Below are 18,490 nucleotides of genomic sequence, written 5' to 3'. Positions count from 1 at the left end.
TCTTCTGTGGGAAGAAAATGTGATCTGCCTTTTCAAATCCAGACTGACACTTTGAAAATCTTAGGCTTATTTCATATTTTTCTTTTAAATAGAGGATTGCAAACAAAAATAAAACGCAACCAAAAAGAAGAGTCATACGAAGATGTATCCGTCTTTAAAGACAACACAGATAGAGTGTTACACATGCGCACGACAAAGTGTACAAACATGCGACTGACATGTCCTCACACACTTCTGTCCCGAAGCTAAAATGTCGGGACGGATCGACATTGTTCTAAACAGCGATCTGTTCCCGTCTTTGAAAATACATCGAGAGAGTGCAAAAATAAAATTCATATTTTTGTAATTGTTTTAACACAGAAAGGCGCATCTTTTTTTTTTTGCATATGGATAAGATAAGGTCGTTACTTTCTGGAAGTAAAATAATCCTATGTAACTACAGTGAAAACTTGAGATGAAGCAAAAAATTTAAAAAAGTAAAAATATTTCATGACATCGAGCGAAGTAAAAAAGATTGGCTGCTTTGGGCAATCTTGGCTTTTTTTTTCTTGAAAAAAAAAAAGAATTGACTCTTTCTTTCATCCCGACCCTCCCATGACAGTTACATGAGTTACTATTTATCAAAGGCTTCTAAAGCGTTGTTTAATCACAGATTTTTGATTCCCAAAAGATTAACCTTTGCTCACAATCTGGAAGTAAAATCAGTATGCATACCTAGTGAATTGGAGATTGGTGATGGAAGATATTATTGGTAATGCTAATTTTATTCAGTAGGTTTGTTACACCACATTAGAAGTGTATGAGAGACAGAATGAGAAAAGGAAGAGAGAGGGAGCCTAAAAAACCTAAAGAGAGAGGTGGGATGGAGGCCTGGTCTGTCATTCTCTCTCCATCAGGCACACACATGAAGCATGATGGGAGGATGAGAGGGGGAATATTTCACTGTCAGGCGGAAGGCAGGACGGTCATTCATTTCTCTCTCTCTCAGAATCTATCCATGTTGCTCTTTACTGTATGTTTCCCTTTTGTCTTTTTGAATGCCCCTCACATGCTGTCGAAACAATGACAATTTAATCATACCATACACGACCTGAGCATGTAGAGGGGAGAACTATCCAAGCAACCGATCTATAAGATGCTCCCAGTGGACATAGAGAGAGGGAGGAGGGAGGGAGAAACACAGACGCAGAAAAAGTGAAGAAGACAGACACGATGTTTTAACCAGCAACGATCCCCCGATCCTCTTTGACTCATGCACACACACACACACACACACACACACACACACACACACACACAAACACAACCACACACACACAAACACGCACACACGGCACCTCTCCATCTAAATCTGTTCTATTGTGGCCCGGTCTCTGCTGTCTCCTCCCATTAGGCGTGAGAGGTAGCATTAGAAGCCCTGAGCACGACACAATGAATGAGCGTGCGCACACACACACACACACACACACACACACACACCGACACACTCGTACCAGTTTTCTGGTGTGAGGTCAGCTCACTTATTTACTTAGTAAATAGCAGAAATAACAGATTAGTAAGTCTGTCTCTCTGGCTTTAATGACATTCAAAATGATGAAAAATTCAACTAACAAAAGTCAAAATAGTTCAATTTAACACGCTTTCTACGCTGAAAAATAAAATCTGCACAGCGACAAAGACGACTCGCTCCTTTTTTCGTCTGCATCGCTAAAACAACATCTTGAAAACAGGCTCAATGAGACAGAAAAGTCTGTAAACTTCAAAAGGAGGCACAAATGACTTGATAGATTTTGTTATGGGTAAAAAAATGAACGACTGCACATTTTGAAGTATAGATGATAGAATGTGAGGAATGTGTAGAAGAGGGGGAAGGAGAAGATATGAGTGCCGTTGTCTCTTACTATACAGTAAATCACAATCTTTCTCTCCTTTAAATCAGAGCTTTGGCATTCAATCACGCACATATACATTCACACAAACATCTTTAAATGCACCACCAGTGTGGCGTAATGGCTAATTACAGAGAGTGTGATAGTGTGTGTGTGAGTGCATCACAGCTGGTCCTGTCCCTCTTACTGCTCCTCTGCACATAAAGGCCGGAACTGACCCATAACACAATCACATGCATGCACAGCACTGATGGATTGAGCATCAATCAGAGAAATTCACATCAAGAACATCCAATTGGTGTGTGTGTGTGTGCGTGCGTGTGTGTGTGTGTGTGTGCGTGTATGTGGGATTGATGTTTTCAAACACTGCATACGTGTTGGTGACTGCATAAGTAATAATGTGTAATTGCATTTTTGACACAATTTGGTTACTTTTAAGCTGCAAATGCTTCCCCAAAAATAAGTGAATGTGTGTTTGCGTGCCTGTGTGTTTTGCAGGAATGGGTGCGCTCATGCATGTGTGTGTGTCCAGTGGACCCCTAAGTGCTGGTGTCAGACAAAAGCAAAATCCCCTCTTACCCCACCCTCACCTCTCGCTCTGTCTGTCTCTGTCGTTGCATCTCTCTCTCTCTCTTTCTCTCTCTCTCTCTCTCTCTCTCTCTCTCTCTTTACGGGGCAAAATTACCTCTGGAATGTGCGGGCTCTTCACGAGAGAGGCAGCTGTATGCAACGAGCGTACATTTCAAAGTGTGTGTAGGAGAGTGTGTTGGCTTGGATAATACAAAAATCTGCAAGACTGACAGGCAAACAGACACACAGAAAGAGGAACCTCCTCACACTGACCATCGATAGGTTACACACACACACACACAGACGGACTGTGGGCAGGCAGGCATGAACCCCTGCATGACGACAAACAGATGCAAATGCGCGCACACACACACACACACACACACACACACACACACACACACACACACACACACACACACACACACACACACACACACACACACACACACACACACACACACCACACACACACACACACACACACACACACACACACACACACACACACACACACACACAGCCAACAAATCAGTGCGGCACATATTGACATGCTTTGACAGATGAATTAAGTAAATGATTTTATAAGGAGATTAAAAGGATTTTAATTTGTGCAATCTCTCTTTGGTCCCCCCCCTCATCCCTCCCTCAACGCAGCTTTACCTCTCTCCCTCTCTCTCCCTCTTGGCCTGAGTAAGAGAGTGCGCAGCGGATAAAAAGAAGGCAAGAGGGAAATACAATAAGTGTTCTTGATTTTCTGAAATTGAGTGTCATTATTCTCTCAGTCTTAATCATTTTGCAGAATTTTGTTCTCTTCTTCAACACAGTTTTTACTGCAGCACATTATCATTTAAGTCCGTATAACCAGATCGTTCTGACTTTAGGGACAATGAAATCATTTTTAAAATATGAATTTAAATCATGTTCATGAAGGCTTCAGGAAAATCAGAAAAAAAACCCTATAATCAAATCTGAAAGGTCAAAGCACTGCTCCAAAAATCAACTCGTGCACTATAATTTATCTGTTGTAATTCTGCTCATTGCTGCCTTTACAAAACAAAATGCAGCACTTCAAGACTGGCAAGGTGGAAATTTACTGATATCTCATGCACAATTTTAATTATCCAATCCGTTCAAATAGGAAATAATTCTCTTGATAACTCAATGACTTCATTTTTTCTTCTTAACACAAATGTGTGCTTCATTCAGACTTTTTTGGATTGATCAGATATCTAGAATTTTACTCAAATCTAAAAAAAAAAAATTGTAAATCATTTTCATGCAATTGAAAAATTAACGACATGCAAAGGTAAATCCTGGTTGAAGATAATTCAGACTGTAATCTAAAAAAATATTGTCTTTTCCTCTTTGAAAATGTCTCACTGACTGATCTGCACGGCCGCTGTGTTATTCTCAACACCCGTTTCCTTCACAGTCACTGACAAAAAGCACCAAATTCACTAAAGTCACTGAAGAAAATATATATTAATGATATGCAAATGGTATGTATACGATGGCATGAGGGGAATGCAATTATGTTAACAGCTTAAGCGGTACTTGTTGTTATTATTATGAGTATGATCATCATTATCCCTAATATTTTAATTAGGGTAGGAAGCGCGTCTGAGAGCAGAGGAGGCGAATCTGAGAAAAGAGAGCAGTGGATGGATGGATGGATGGATGAGGAGAGAATGGAAAGAGACAAGAATGGACAAGAAGGTTTTCGGGAAATGAAGGCGTTGTGCATTTACGGAAACGCACAATTAAAAAAGTGCATCACACTTTTCTTTTTATGTCTTGCATCAAAGAATGTTTTTTTTATTTTTTTAAACAAATCACAGCTCTCAAGCTTTGCAAATTTTCAGAAAATATGGACTGAATCCATGGTCCAAAAAAATGAATAATCTGTTATTCATTGTGATAATACAAAGTTTACATTTTTAAACCTCAATTGTTGTCGTTACCTATGTACACCCACTGCTGGAGTGGAAGATAGAAACACAAATTTCAGATACAGTGCAGCAGCGTGAGTCCTTACAGTCAAAGACGATTTGAATTCCACTTTGCTGGGTCACTTACAAAAGGAAATCAACACATTCAGAATGAGAGCTCAGTCTATTTTCTTTGTTTCTTTGTAAAATTGGTACTCATCAAAAGAATTTTTAGCACTTCATGAAAAAAAAAAATTATCTTTTAAAACCCTGTGAGGAGTTTTTTAACCCTATTTTCCTCAATCAAATGCAGCAAAGAAAGCTCTCTGGTTTCAAATCTATTCCAAACTGAAACAAAACACAAAAATAAACTGTTTCTAAAAAATGATAAAGAAAAAGGTTGAATGGCGTTATGTGGCCATATGTCCTTTTTACATTCTATTTTAGGATGTTGCTCTCTATGCCACATAGAAGGTGAGGGAGACTCATGTTAAAGACAAACTTGCACAGATACATGTGTAAAGAAGCGATACCTTCAAAGCACACAATGAGTTGATGTAAAAATGACCATAATGTCCTGATGTTAAACAAATTTAAATATCATCTTGCCCTGGCTTCGACTTTCACCTTTTAGTTTCTCTGCCGTGAAGACACATGAACTGAGGCTGTGATTCAGTGGAACTCATTAGGTTTATTAACTACAAGTTGTGACAACTTGAAACAATTTATCTGCTTTACAAATTCCTTTTCACATTTTTGATGCAATCCTGGCGTTTATCAAAAGCAATGCAGATTTGACCGCCTCATTCATACCTCTACATACGAAGAGAGTTCACTTCAAATCCTGAATTACACTAAATCACTTTGATAAATGTATGCTTTGCACTCTAATCTGTGATTACAGGTATTCTTTTTTACACTCTGTTTTCCATTTGTGTGTTTTTACAAAACACATTTCACATGGTGTGTGGATGGTTATAGACACACACACACACTGATGTCCGTTGTGCCAATCAGTTCATCTGCATTTTTAGCAGTGTCTTCAACATGCACCTAAAAGAGCAAAGGGCTAGCGAAAGGAACAGCTCAGCGGCACCCGCTTGTTTGAGTGTGTCCATGTGTGTGTGTAAGTGTTTCTAATTCCTGTGCCGGGCCACACGCTGAGCTGCCCGTCTGAAATTCTACCTCCTCTGGCATTTAAGAGCGCAGCTCTCCCCCTTTCCTCCACCCCACCTCTCTTATGGGCCCTTCTCCTCCCGTCTCTCCGCGTTATTCCTGTAACCTCAATGCCCTGTTACCTTGCTGATTCTCTGCTTGGATGAACAAACAGAGAAAACTCACGTGCACAAGCATAAACACATGCATAGGCATACACACCTCATTCTCTGACTGAGTTGGTGTTTTGTCCTGACAACAATTTGACTCAAAGTAAAGCAATATCTTAAAACATGAGAAAGTGAAAAAGAAAGTTTGTAAGTGTGGACTGAATTAAATTAGTGTGTGTGTGTGTGTGTGTGTGTGTGTGTATATGTATGCATGGATATATGTGTGTGTGCAGGTGTGTTTGTGTATTTCTCAGGTGGAGGGACAGAAAATCTGCTCATCTACCCAGTGAGTAAGAGCTGCTGCCCGGATATTGCAGACACACAGACACACACACACACACACACACACACACACACACACACACACACACACACACACACACACACACAGAGTGAACGAGTGCTACCTGACAGCAGAAACAACCTTGACATGGTGCTGGCCACCTCCACTGCATACCATCACACACACACACACACGCAGACACACACAGACATACACAAACACACACAGACACACACACACACACACACACACACACACACAGTGAATGACAATGACAAGTTGAATGATGAATTAAAAGATAAGAATAAAAAGTAAAATTTACCTACTCTTGTTCAGAGTGCATTAAAAAACACTCGGATAACTGGTGTCCTACCGAATCCATCGGCGATTCCGGGTCATTGTCATGTCAACCACCTCCAGGGAAAAACAAACAAAAAAATTCTCAAAGATCAAAGTTTTTATATCTCTCCTCTCTCTCCTCCTCTTCTTTCTCTCTTCTTCCTCTCTCTTGGTCCTTCCTTCCGCTTGGTAGGAGCAATACAATTACCAGGCTCTGCGCTGCCTGCACTGATCAGCTCTGCGTGTGTGTAGATGTGAGGGATGTGTGTGTATGCGTGCTCTGTGGATGTGAGTGCCAGGGAGAGGGGGCTATAGGTACACACACAGCCAGCCAGCCAGGCAGTTGGGACAGAAAGCTGTGCCTCTGTCCTAATCAACGACTTAAAGCCCCGATAGCAGCTCATGAATATTAAGTAGCATTTTGCATATGCAGTCCCTCAGGTCCCGGTTCTGCCCCGATTGGTGGGTGCTTGACCAATGGCTGCTGATGGGGGCGGAGAGAGGGGTGGAGACAATGAGGGAGAGCGAGAGAGAGAGAAGAGAAGAGCAGGTGGAGAGGGAGGGATCAGACAAAGAGCTGAGAGAAGGAGGGAGGAAGGAAAGGAGGGAGTGGAGAGGAGAAAGAGACAGGTGAGAGAAAGATTTAAAGCAAGACATCCCACTCTTCTTTTCTCTCTTATTCTTTGTCTCTTTTCAGGAAATCTTTCTATTTCTATGGCTTGGACCAACTCTCTCTGAAAAGTCCTTCTCAGTTGGTAACTACATCTATGGAATGCAGAAAAATGCATTCCAGCAAACACATGCAATTTTAGAAACAGACAATGTTAACCACTAAATTGCCCTTTAGTTTGTATGCACTGTTGAAAATTGTGAAATACAAATTGTTCAAACTTCAGAGTAATATTTAAGTTAAGCCATGTTTCCTGTCATTATCAGGTAAAAAAAAAAGATGAGGATTTGTCTGCACAGCTGCAAAACACAAAATTGACCACATCCAATTATGCGATCAAAGGAAATAGTGTAAGCTTGACCCCAAACCCTAAGACTAAATCATGTGTCATACTGCAAACATACTCACACCTACACATACACAAAAACACACCGGCAAGATACAGCAGAGCCCATCACAGCTCAGCAGTAAAATACAGGATTATGGCAATTCGGGGCCCTTGTCCTTTCTTCTGGAATGATTTGGGAATGATTGGGACAAGGTCTACCCGCTGCTTGCTGTTTTCTTTTTTTTTTTTTTTTAGCTCCTGCAGTCTCAGAACCAGCAGGCTATGTTTTCCCAGTATTTTTGACACCTTCGATGGTGGGTATTGTCGTTGCAAAGGGGGTTCTCCAGAATACTTATCTCACTGCTCCTCAGTCTCAGAGAGGAGGAAAAACGGAGAGAAGAAAAAGGAGAACATCAGGAGAGAGACAGGGAGAATCAGATCTGCTCCGCTACAAACATGCGCACACTGTCTCTCTCTTCTTTCTTCCTAAAATTCTCCAATTTTCAGTCTGACTTTTACAACACTCAGATACCCCTGCACGCAGGATGGAAGGGGAAGAGAGAAGTGTGGAGGAGAGAGTGAGAAAGAGAGAAAGAAATTGCAGGGGTGTAAAAGGGGGATGAAAGATGAAAGAGAGTGGTTGTGATTAGCAGCTTTGGAAGAGAAAAGATAATAAAACATTTCCTGAAACCAATTCCTGCTTTGATGTACGTGTGTGTGTGTGTGTGTGTGTGTGTGTGTGTGTGTGTGTGTGTGTGTGTGTGTGTGTGTGTGTGTGTGTGTGTGTGTGTGTGTGTGTGTGTGTGTGTGTGTGTGGGGTATAACAGTAACTACAACCTCTTTCTCTTTCTGTCAGACTCATTAACAAACATGTGGAAATAACATCAAGTGTTCAACACCCAAGCATCACCAGGTGACATTAAGAATGTCCATTCAGTATGTGGTTGTATACAATACCTATAATTGCTGCCGATTTGAATAAATATGTATCCATGACAACTTCATTATTTATTGCATATTAAGGCTGAGGCAACAATTTAATAAAACAAGAAATAGAATAAAATACGCAACAGCATGAACCTCAATCTATGGATAGAGATGTGATTCATAGAATGCACTGAATCATATGTATTCACAGATGCTCTGATGTTTATGTTCACAAGCACACAAACAACAAACACACACACAGAGTTATGATGTATCCAGGGGCTTATAAGCATCGACAAAGATGAGTGTGAATCAATTCTGCCGTCACTACCGAGCAAAAAAATCCTTTACCAAAACCTCTGTTTCTGACACGCACACGCACATACACATGCACACGCACACACACACACCTCCAGATCGGTGCAGAATGATCAAGATACAGAAACACACTTTTTCTCAGCATTACATGTGTTGAATGCTGTGTTGGAAATTAATGTTCACATAAAACTTACATATTACTAGAAGATAAATGCTCAGGGGAGAATATGAGAAAAGCTGTATTCATATCCTGAAATGAATACAGTTATCAGAAAGCAATTTTTTTTTTTTTTTTAAGTTTTAGTACAAAGCAACATTGTGTGTGATAATATAAAAAGCATAATACAAATTTCCAAGGATCAAGTTTCTTAAGATCTCCTCAGCATATGGGGCATCATAAAGCTTTAAAAAGCTTTATGTTAATAAAATCATTTCTATGATGAGACAAAAACACAGCTGTGTTCTTTAAAGTCTGTCAGCACGAATGTGTTCATCATAACTTCATTCAGCTTCTCAAACTGCTGTTTGAAATCAGTCGCAAAATTTCAGGGATTTCTTTTCCTCCCTTGTTCCTCTCCTCCCTCTCTGACCCCATCCCCACCTCCTCTGCTCCCATGACTATTGATTGGTTCTCAGGCAGTGTGTATGTTCACAGTGACCCCTTTAGGCCACTTCTCTCCCTCATTGGACAAACCCGGCTGCCACGCAACCCTCTTCAACACAGAGCTATTACCGTACAGCTGTGGAGAGACCCTGTCTGTTCTTGTGTGTGTTTATCTGTGTGTGCACTGTGTCTAACTTTTCCAAGATTTGTATAAAACTAGGGATAACAATCAAATTCTTCAAAGTGGAATACTGTTATAATGATGTCATTCATGTGATAAAGGGCTTCTGCCATGTCTTTGCAGTTCAGTAAATATGGGAAGGCGGCAGTACTCTGTACACTTCTGAAGTCTCATTCTTGTCTTTTGTATGCTTGTGGTGTGTATGTGTGTATGTGTCAGTATGTGTGTTCTGACCCTGTGGTGACGGCCTGTTGACATCTGTGGAAGAATTATCCATTGCAACTCTCACTGACATCAATCACACCACTCAATAGGCCTCAGCAAGTTCATTCAGGGCAGCCTGTATGTGTGTGTGTATATGTGTGTGTGTGTGTTTGTGCTTGTGCTGGTCAAATCAGTATTTAACAAATTCAAGAGGTGGTCACTTAAGTAGCTGACCTCAAGCCACACATTTACACATGTGTGCCAGTCATAACATGTCTCAGGACTGAGGTTAAATCTGCTCTTCTGCTATTCAAAAAAATTGTGTCAGCAATAGGTAATGATAATGAAGTTCAAATGGATTACAACTACTCAATGTGCAAACATGAAACCTTGCATTATTACACACACATAAAGTCAGCTGCCAATGTCTTCGAGAAAGAGAGAGAATGAGAAATAGAGAGAGGGAGAGATTGTAGTTCACTGCTGGCCAACAGAGGGAGCTATGGACTCTGGTCCGTTTACAGCCAGCCTCAGCATAGAGACCAGTTGTGTGTGCATGTAAAAGTGTGTGTTCATTTATATAGCTCATAAGACTGAATCATTATTGATTTAAAAATTCATACCAAAATAAAAAATCTAAATCATATATCGAAGCCAGTTATTTCAAAGAACCTCAGTCCTCTCAAATATTAACCTAAAACACTCACTCACACACCATCACACACAGTTACGCTGCCAGCAGGGACTGGAGGGATGGAGCTAAGTTATCTGATAGCTCTGTCAGCAGGTACAGCACAACACCTTGTGGAAATGGCCAATTTGACCACAGCCCCCCTGCCTGGCCCTCCAACCAGCCATCCACTGATCCCAGAGGGAGAGAAGGAAGAAAAAGAGGGAGGATAAAAAGGAGGTAGAGAAAGACATAGCGATCTCAAAGCAGCAAAGAAAATGTGAGATAGAGACCTAAAAAGCCATCTCTGTCTCCAAACTACCCATTTGGTGTAATATCACGGCGACACAAGGTGTTATTAGAAAAAACCCTTCACTTTAGCTGCAGTTCATTTCAGACTGTTTTTGAGTGAGTCTGTTTTTCTGTGTGCAGGCAGGGTGTTTTATTACACTATGACTAATAATATGTCAATTCAAATAATAAACATGACTTTTTAAATGTGGCCTTACTTTAAACAAAAGTACACTATACTGTATTGTTGTCATACACATAGCTAGCTGCAGTCAACTCAAAGTCAAACATTTCAGCTGTAGCATCTGAGTTGAGGTTTCAAGTCTTTCATCTACCACAGTCTCTGAGATGTTGAACATACAGAGGCTTGGGACTGTTGTTTTATCTTTACAAAACATAAGGAAGAAATGAGAAGATGCACAAGTGGAAACATTCAAGTGGGTCATATAAACAATGTTTTCTTAACATGCAAATTTACACCTGGTGAAAACACTGATTTGAGGATAAACCAGTAAAAATCAACAACACCAGCCAACATTTTAATATATATCATGGCTGCAAACTTGTGTGTGTGTGTGTGTGTGTGTGTGTGTGTGTTTCCACCCAGGTACCTCCAGGGAGGGGAAGGGGCAAGGATGGTGATCAAGGCCAAGGAGCCAAGGAGAGAACACCAGCTGCTGGGAAAAGCTGCTGGGTTTAGGGGGCTTTCTGGAGCCTGTCACCAAAACTCTGTCTGGGTAACCTTTAGCTGAGGGTACATGGAAGTCATACACATATGCACAGATACTCTCATATACACACTAAAGCATATGCAATCACATTCAAAGATCATTTCTCATTCCAAGGCAAACTTTCAAAATGCTGTTAGCAATTATGTGTGGTGGTGCGAGTGTATTCCTTAACACAGATTAAGATATTCATTCAAATGTTAACCACACAAACAGCAGAGCTTACACACGTACACACACACACACACCTTCAAAGGCACATGTGCACTCGGATACTCATGCTTATAATCTTAGGGGATGTATGTTGAGATTTCAGCATGCCATGTGACAGCCCTGTTATTCCACACAAAGGTCAGGTTGGATTCACAGCAAGTAAAACAGCAGAGTGTGTGGGACAGAGAGAGAGACAGAGAGTTACTTTAGAGAGACAGAGAGAGAGAGCGAGAGCGAGAGAGAGAGAGAGAGAGAGAGAGAGAGAGATAGATAGGTGTAATAAGGGGACACAATGAGGGTGAGAAAGACAGAGATAAAGACAAAATGACCTTGGTGTATATAAAAAGGGAGCATTAAGCTTTGAAACCATCACACAGTAACATTAGTTGTTAAGTGCAAACAAAAGCATTAAGATTTACACAAAAGAATCAATACATGCATATCCTCATATGCTTTGTCTTAAGTTTATAAATGTTGATATTGTCTTGTTAAATCGCACAATGTTCAATCTATTACAAAGAGGAGAGACTTTAAACATACTTATATATAAACACCCCCACTTTCTCTCTCTCTGCCACACACACACTCCAGGTCAGTTGCGGTCACCGTCCTGTCAGTGGTCAGATTGAAGGTTGGCTGGACCGTACCTCATAAAAGAGTGAAAGGAATGACCTCATCAAGCAGGGACAGGGAAAAGGGGCAGGCTTTGGTCTGGACTGGGGCTTTAACCTCGTCAAACGTGGACAGACAGGGCAGACATGATAAATGTCAACACTGAAGATGTGTGTTAGTGTGTCTGTGTGCACACATCATTTCCATTCTGTCAGAGTTCATGTACTCCGCTGCATTATGTATCCTCAAAGTCGGAGTGAGACTTCCCCTACAGCCTCAACTCCAAATCAAACTACATCTCTATTAGAGACAACATTGCTTTTGGAGGGGGAAAAAGTTTTACAGCAGGCATTGTTAAATAAGTAGCTGGATTCATTAAAAGGAAGATAAATGATGGGGGTAGACATACGGACAGACAGACAGACAGACAGACAGACAGACAGACAGACAGACAGACAGAAAGACACAAATATAGCGTGTTTGCTTATCTAAAAATAAGACATTGATGCTTTAATCATTGCATAACCAGGGAAGTATTTTCTTACTTTCTCTTGACCTTACAATCTCTCTAAACTCTCTCTCTTCCTACCACTGGGCTCATTTCCTCGTCTTCCCTCCCTGTCTCTCATCCTCAGGTTTCGGTATATTCCCAGGGATAAATTAGAGCGAGGATGTAATTATATGCAGAGTGAGTCTTGCCTCGGTAAGAAGGCAATGGATGCGTGTTTGCGTATGTGTGTGCGGGTCCATCTTTCCGCCTGTGTGTCTGTATAAAGCAGTGTTTTGTATTGAAATAGGTGACTTCGGAGAGGTGCGCTCCTTTAATTACGCCGCTCTCAAACAGAACATGAGTGGGCTATTCCACTGGGATTAGTCGTCTCTCAATGCTGTCTCTTTGTTAACGCAACACACATAACACACACAGATACTCACTCACAAATGTATGCCTGCCAAAAAAGCCCCCTCTCTCCAATAGTTCAACACTCAATTTATTCAAACTGAGGTACAAGCCAAGTGAATAATTCCACTACTAATAAAGGCGGTAAGAGAGAGATTGCGTACAGAGGAGATGAAGAGAGAAAGGGGATAAAACAGCAACAGAAGAAGAGGAGGAGGGTGAGAGTAAGACTACATAAAAAAGAAAAGATTTTCAAGGACAACAAAATGTGAGATCTAACCTCAATATCAGTTGCCACTGTTAAACTGAGGAATGTGGCTATTTGATTTGAATCAGTAATGTTTATGCAAGGGTTACAAATATTCATTTTACAGCCTGAAGTGTGTGTGTCTGTTTATACCTCTTCAATATAGTTAAATCATCATCATGTTAAAAAGTCGTTCACCAGTTGTTATTGGCTTAGGAGGTTACTTGTTGATTTTTTAATTGAGCACTAAAATACTTAGCTAATCAGTTTCAAATGAAGTGGATCTGTCTTAAAAATATTTTCATGTTCTACTTGTGATGAACAGAGATCAAAGTGAGTTAAAATATTTTGCCTGGAAGTTCACAGCATAAAAAAGGAAGAGAGGAGCTCCCCACATGAGCTCTTGTGTTTTAAAGTGTTTTCAATATAAAAAAGTGAACTGATACATATTACTTTTGAAAGCTCCAGTTCTAGGGCAACATATGTCATCTTTTCACATAGGGGTGGCTAAAAAGGAGGCCTACAAGTACATTGTGCTCCTATATCAATTAAAAAGCTTTCACCTGATATATTCCTAAGTGAATCAAACACTAAAGTGACAAGATTTAACAAGGTACGAAGAAAAAAGTAGGTATGTCGGGTCTGGCGGGAATCCTCACCCCGAATCGTAAATGTAAAACAAACATAGTTATAACTATCAGAGAAAAAAAAAAGTTAATATGCAGAATGACCCGTTTCAAGATATTCATCATATTCTTGACTTCTAATGTCTGATGCATTAATGTGACAATCACTTTGTTGTTGTTGCAGCAGCAAATAAAGCTGATAAAGTATTATTTATCTGAGTGTGAAAAGTATAATAATAAATTCAGTGGAATAAAATGGTTTTTCTTTTGATTTAACGTAAGTAGAGGTGGACCACAAAAAAACAACAAACCAACAAATCCGAGTCGAGTCCAAGTTGGCTTGTACACATTTGAAGGGTACTTGAACATGGTACTTGTTCAACAAACACCCCAAAAACCTGAACCAAAATATGTTTGTATTTTATGGTTATTAGAATATAATTAGAATGAAAACACAAACAAATAGTATAAACACAAGGGTCTGTTATGATGCACCAAAACACTCTGAACTTAGCCTGAATTGATAAGAGCAGTCGGGTGAGTTTATATACTGGATTGATAACTGAGCTGTCAGAGAAAGATGACACAAAGGCATTGACACTCGTGCTACACAGAATCTGTACAAAAGTGTCAACAATAGTCAGCACAAACTGTAATCACTGCCAAAGCACATAACTATGATAACAAGTTAGTAACAAGTACGACAACACTTGACTAACAGCTTCAAAATGGACTCAACTATTTTAATGTGACGAGAATGTCATGACAAACATTTCAAAACCAACAGGACAGATCTCCCAACAACAGAAACTGGATTTGAAAGTATAGAAAATAGACTTAAACAAATCTTATTAAACATTTCAGAGGAGTCAAATTCCCCCTCTTGACTGACTATATAGACTGTTATTAATTGTGTTACGTCATTTGAATTTTAAATGAATTTGAAAGCATATTATATATAAACTATATGTATATATAGTATATAATGTTAACAAACAGGCTCATTTAGTCACGACTGTTTATCTTAATGTAACTATATTTTTACTGCGGCTCTTATACCAACTCTTTAGGTACAATTTCTGTTTTTTATTTCCTAAGAGACAGCAAGTGTGATCTCTAATTTCCACTCTATTCGTTGTCAGCTGTTTCCATTAATATGCTCATAAAAACTTTAAGACAATCTTTGTCTGCTCTTTGCCTGGTGCTGCCTGTATCACTTCCTCTTCTGTAAGCTTGGGGAAAAGACTTCATTTGTTCTACTATAGATGGATGATGTTATTGCATTCAAGGAGTTAAAGGGGCTACAATATAGTCGACAATACAAGATACACAGAACATAAACGCACTCCACTTCATCTGTGTCTGTGTCTAATGACGTGTGTGAGTAATTACTTTAAAGCCAATGTGTGCGGGTGTTTAAGTGTCTGTGCTCATGTATGTTTTTATCTGGGCCTTTGTCAGTGTCTGCGCCTGTAATGAGTGTGTTTAATGGTGTGTGTTGAAATAATCACTTAATCGTCCCGCTGCCTCCGTTTGAGATTTGTGTGTGTAAGTGTGTGTGTCTTGGTGCTATGTTTTTACTTTAAAATAAGCTAAAGGATGTAGACATAAGCAAGAAGGTCTGGAGGAAGAAAGACAGTTAAATAGATTCACGAGAGGAAGGAAAGAAGGGATGAAAGTGAACAAAAAGAGAAAGGGAAAGAGAAAACAAGGGGCAAAGGTGTACATGGGCAGACAGAGAGACCACAAGCCTTTATCTCTCCCTCTAATTCTCCACAATAACCCTTCCTTCTAGTGTTGCTCTCCAAACCGTCGACCTGTGAATTTATAGTTGGCCCAATGATTGCTTCCCGGGCCATGATGGCTGTAAATTGCTTTGCCATTTGGTAAATGTTGGCAGTTAGAAGGTATACAAGTAATTATTTCCGCTTGTGCTGATTGAGACATAATTCCACGACGAGGCCCTGGAAAAATGACAGCATTTCGAAACAACTCTGTTTTAATTTCCCAGCATTCCTAATTAGAATCTGTATGAACACAGGGAGTTTTTTTATGTGGTTTCCTCCAATGGGGCCAGAAATAATTAAACTGTCAAGGGGAAATAAATACGTATAAACAAGGCATAATTTTTACAGCGTGCAGCACCTTGTCAGGCCATGACTTTTTGTGAAGAAAAACAATGGGGGGAACAATACAGGGGCATAGAGGACACACTGAAAGCACATACACAGACACACACACACACAGCATAGGGGTGGCAGCAGATCAGTCGGGTACTTGGGTTGGGGACCAGAGGGTCAAAATCTCAAGTACTGGAAAGGACCAAATGTGAAAATTAGGGCTTGTTCCTGGAGAGGTGCCCTTGAGCAAGGTGCTACACCAACAAACTGTTCAGGGTGCAAGTCCCTGTGTAGCCCGCACTCCCTGACATCTCTTCATTTGTGGTTTCAGGCATGTCTGTGAAAAGCATGTCTCACAATAATGAAAACTGTGAGAAGTGCCCTCTGGATTAATATTAGTAAATACATCAAATTAAATTAAAATAGATACCATTTACAAACCATAGGTTCCAACACTTATACCAAAAGGATGACACCTTTCCAACATTTGAGAATAGCTCTTTCATTCACAGGTTTTATGTTATCAAGATCATGCACTCCTTCAATGAATGTCTGCTGAAACTATCACACGGTAAATATTTTAGAAAAACCTATCATAATTGATTAAAATGAATGCAAGGTCCTTCGGTTGTCAGAGCCTTCATATTGTGGGTAAATTAAGTAGCTAAATCAATGAACACTGAAATACATCAGCGTGTGTGAAGGATAAACATGTCAAAATTTTAATAACTGATAAATAAATAATGCTTGTGAGTTGAAAGACTAAAAACGTACAGACACTTGAAAAATAACAACAAAATTAACATGAAATCAAATAACAGAAGAAATCTGAAGAAGTAGTCCAACTTTTCCTTTTCAGCCAACATAGAGAGCCGGTCTGCATGTGATTGATAAGAGTCTGCATTGACTGAATAAGAGATAAAGAGACATTTCTTCTTTGTTCATCCACTTGCAAAAATACTATTTCAAAAATAAACCTGTCTTGTACAATGTTTAAAATTGTAAAAGTCAAACAGTTGAGCAGTGGTTTAGAGAGTCACCCTGCCAACCCTTGAGAGTTAGCAACACTGGTGGATTAGAGGCTGTGTATCTCCTCCGCAGGCTCAGAGTGAGCTCACACTGATAGGGAGAGCTAATGGAGATGCATTCGAACTAGAGTTACTCAATTACAATCTGACATCAGCTCCTAGACCCAGCTTTCCTGAATAGACACGCACACATGCACGCACGCACACACAGACAAACATACACACAAGACACACAGGCACCCACACAGACACACACATACACACACAGAGTAAGCAGTTACCAGAGCACAGACTAAATGAATCTCGTAACACAGTAGATATCACAGGCTTCATCAGGCTCTCAATGAAAGTGGTTTCAGATTGAAAGTATATATTCTGGTGTTACCAGGTAATTCCATTTACTACCAACCGTTTAGCTGACATTTTTATCTTGTGTGTGAAACAATAAATTGTTTAAATTGCTGAGAATGCTTTGCCAAGACACAAGCAACCAGCGAAAAGGGTCCCCACACCAGCAAAGGTATGCAGGCCTGCATAGGCTGATGTTGCAGGAAGAGAAGACCTGATGAATCTGGTCAACAACCCTACTATGAACTCATGTTGTTGCTACATATAGAGCCCACTGTCGCGGGCTGTGAGGGCGAGGGGGGCTTGAGTGTGTGCAGACACATACACTTGTAGTCTATATACTTCTGCAGATTAAGGTCAATGGTGCGCTTAGATACAAATGATTCTCATGTAATATTAATAGGGTCTGCTAAACTCTTACACAGAGGAGGGATAGAACAGGACTGAACAGCATTTTTGAGTGAGCGTGTATGCACACATGCATTCTTTTTTATGACGTGCAGAAAAAGGCATGCTACTAGGACTGAATTCAAATTCAAATACAACTCACCATGTTAACATTTTGGAGCAACATAAGCACTTTTTTTTAATTTTCATTTTGGAAAGGTAAGCTACCCTCTTCAAACAATTCAGCTAACCAATAAAAACACTTTCCCCATCAGATAGATATTATTGGTTGTTTTATTACACACATAAAACATCATAAAAGTAAACTTTAAGTTATTAAGAGGTTTGATGTTGTCTTGTCAGGTATCTTGTGACACTGTGATTGACAACAGAGCAAACAGATAGACGAAGGAAAGGTGGACCTGACAACCTGAACTTCTTACAAACTACTAGATGACTAGATGTAGATTAGATTTCCATCTACCTTTCAGAATAAATTAGCCCTAAATTGAAAAACCTGTGGGAAAGTTGAATAATTCAATCTAAGTTTTCTTACGCTCATAATGATGAAATGAAACTCGCAATAGCAGAAAAAAGTGAATATTTACACTCTCAAGAGCAGTTGTTCTGCTACTGTTATCATGGAGTGACTCTTTAGGCATGTTTAACCAGTATATAAAAGCAGTCAAGTTAGCCAAGTGTGCATGTGCCATTTTTCTTGCCTACCTTGTTTTGTTCCTGTATTGTGTGTGT

General features: G+C 39.9%; 1 protein-coding gene across 3 annotated transcripts in view; it reads right to left on the bottom strand.

Annotated features, from left to right (window-relative positions):
* esrrga (estrogen-related receptor gamma a) overlaps positions 1-6,695 on the bottom strand; it is a 72,402-nt gene extending 65,707 nt beyond the window's left edge. Inside the window, exon 1 of one of the 3 annotated variants that reach the window (XM_029278619.2) lies at positions 6,325-6,695. In XM_029278619.2, coding sequence (XP_029134452.2) covers positions 6,325-6,380 — 56 coding nt within the window. In that variant the 5' untranslated portion in view covers positions 6,381-6,695. Of the gene's footprint in view, positions 1-6,320 lie in introns of all 3 variants that reach the window. The other 2 variants (XM_065953098.1, XM_065953097.1) reach the window with 2 other exon arrangements.
* Between the last annotated feature and the right edge of the window lie 11,795 nt (positions 6,696-18,490).

Source organism: Labrus bergylta, chromosome 3 (assembly GCF_963930695.1).
Source record: "Labrus bergylta chromosome 3, fLabBer1.1, whole genome shotgun sequence".
NCBI classification, from domain to species: Eukaryota; Metazoa; Chordata; class Actinopteri; order Labriformes; family Labridae; genus Labrus; species Labrus bergylta.
Note: the sequence above shows the minus strand (reverse complement) of the source record. Positions and strands in the feature narration are given on the sequence as shown.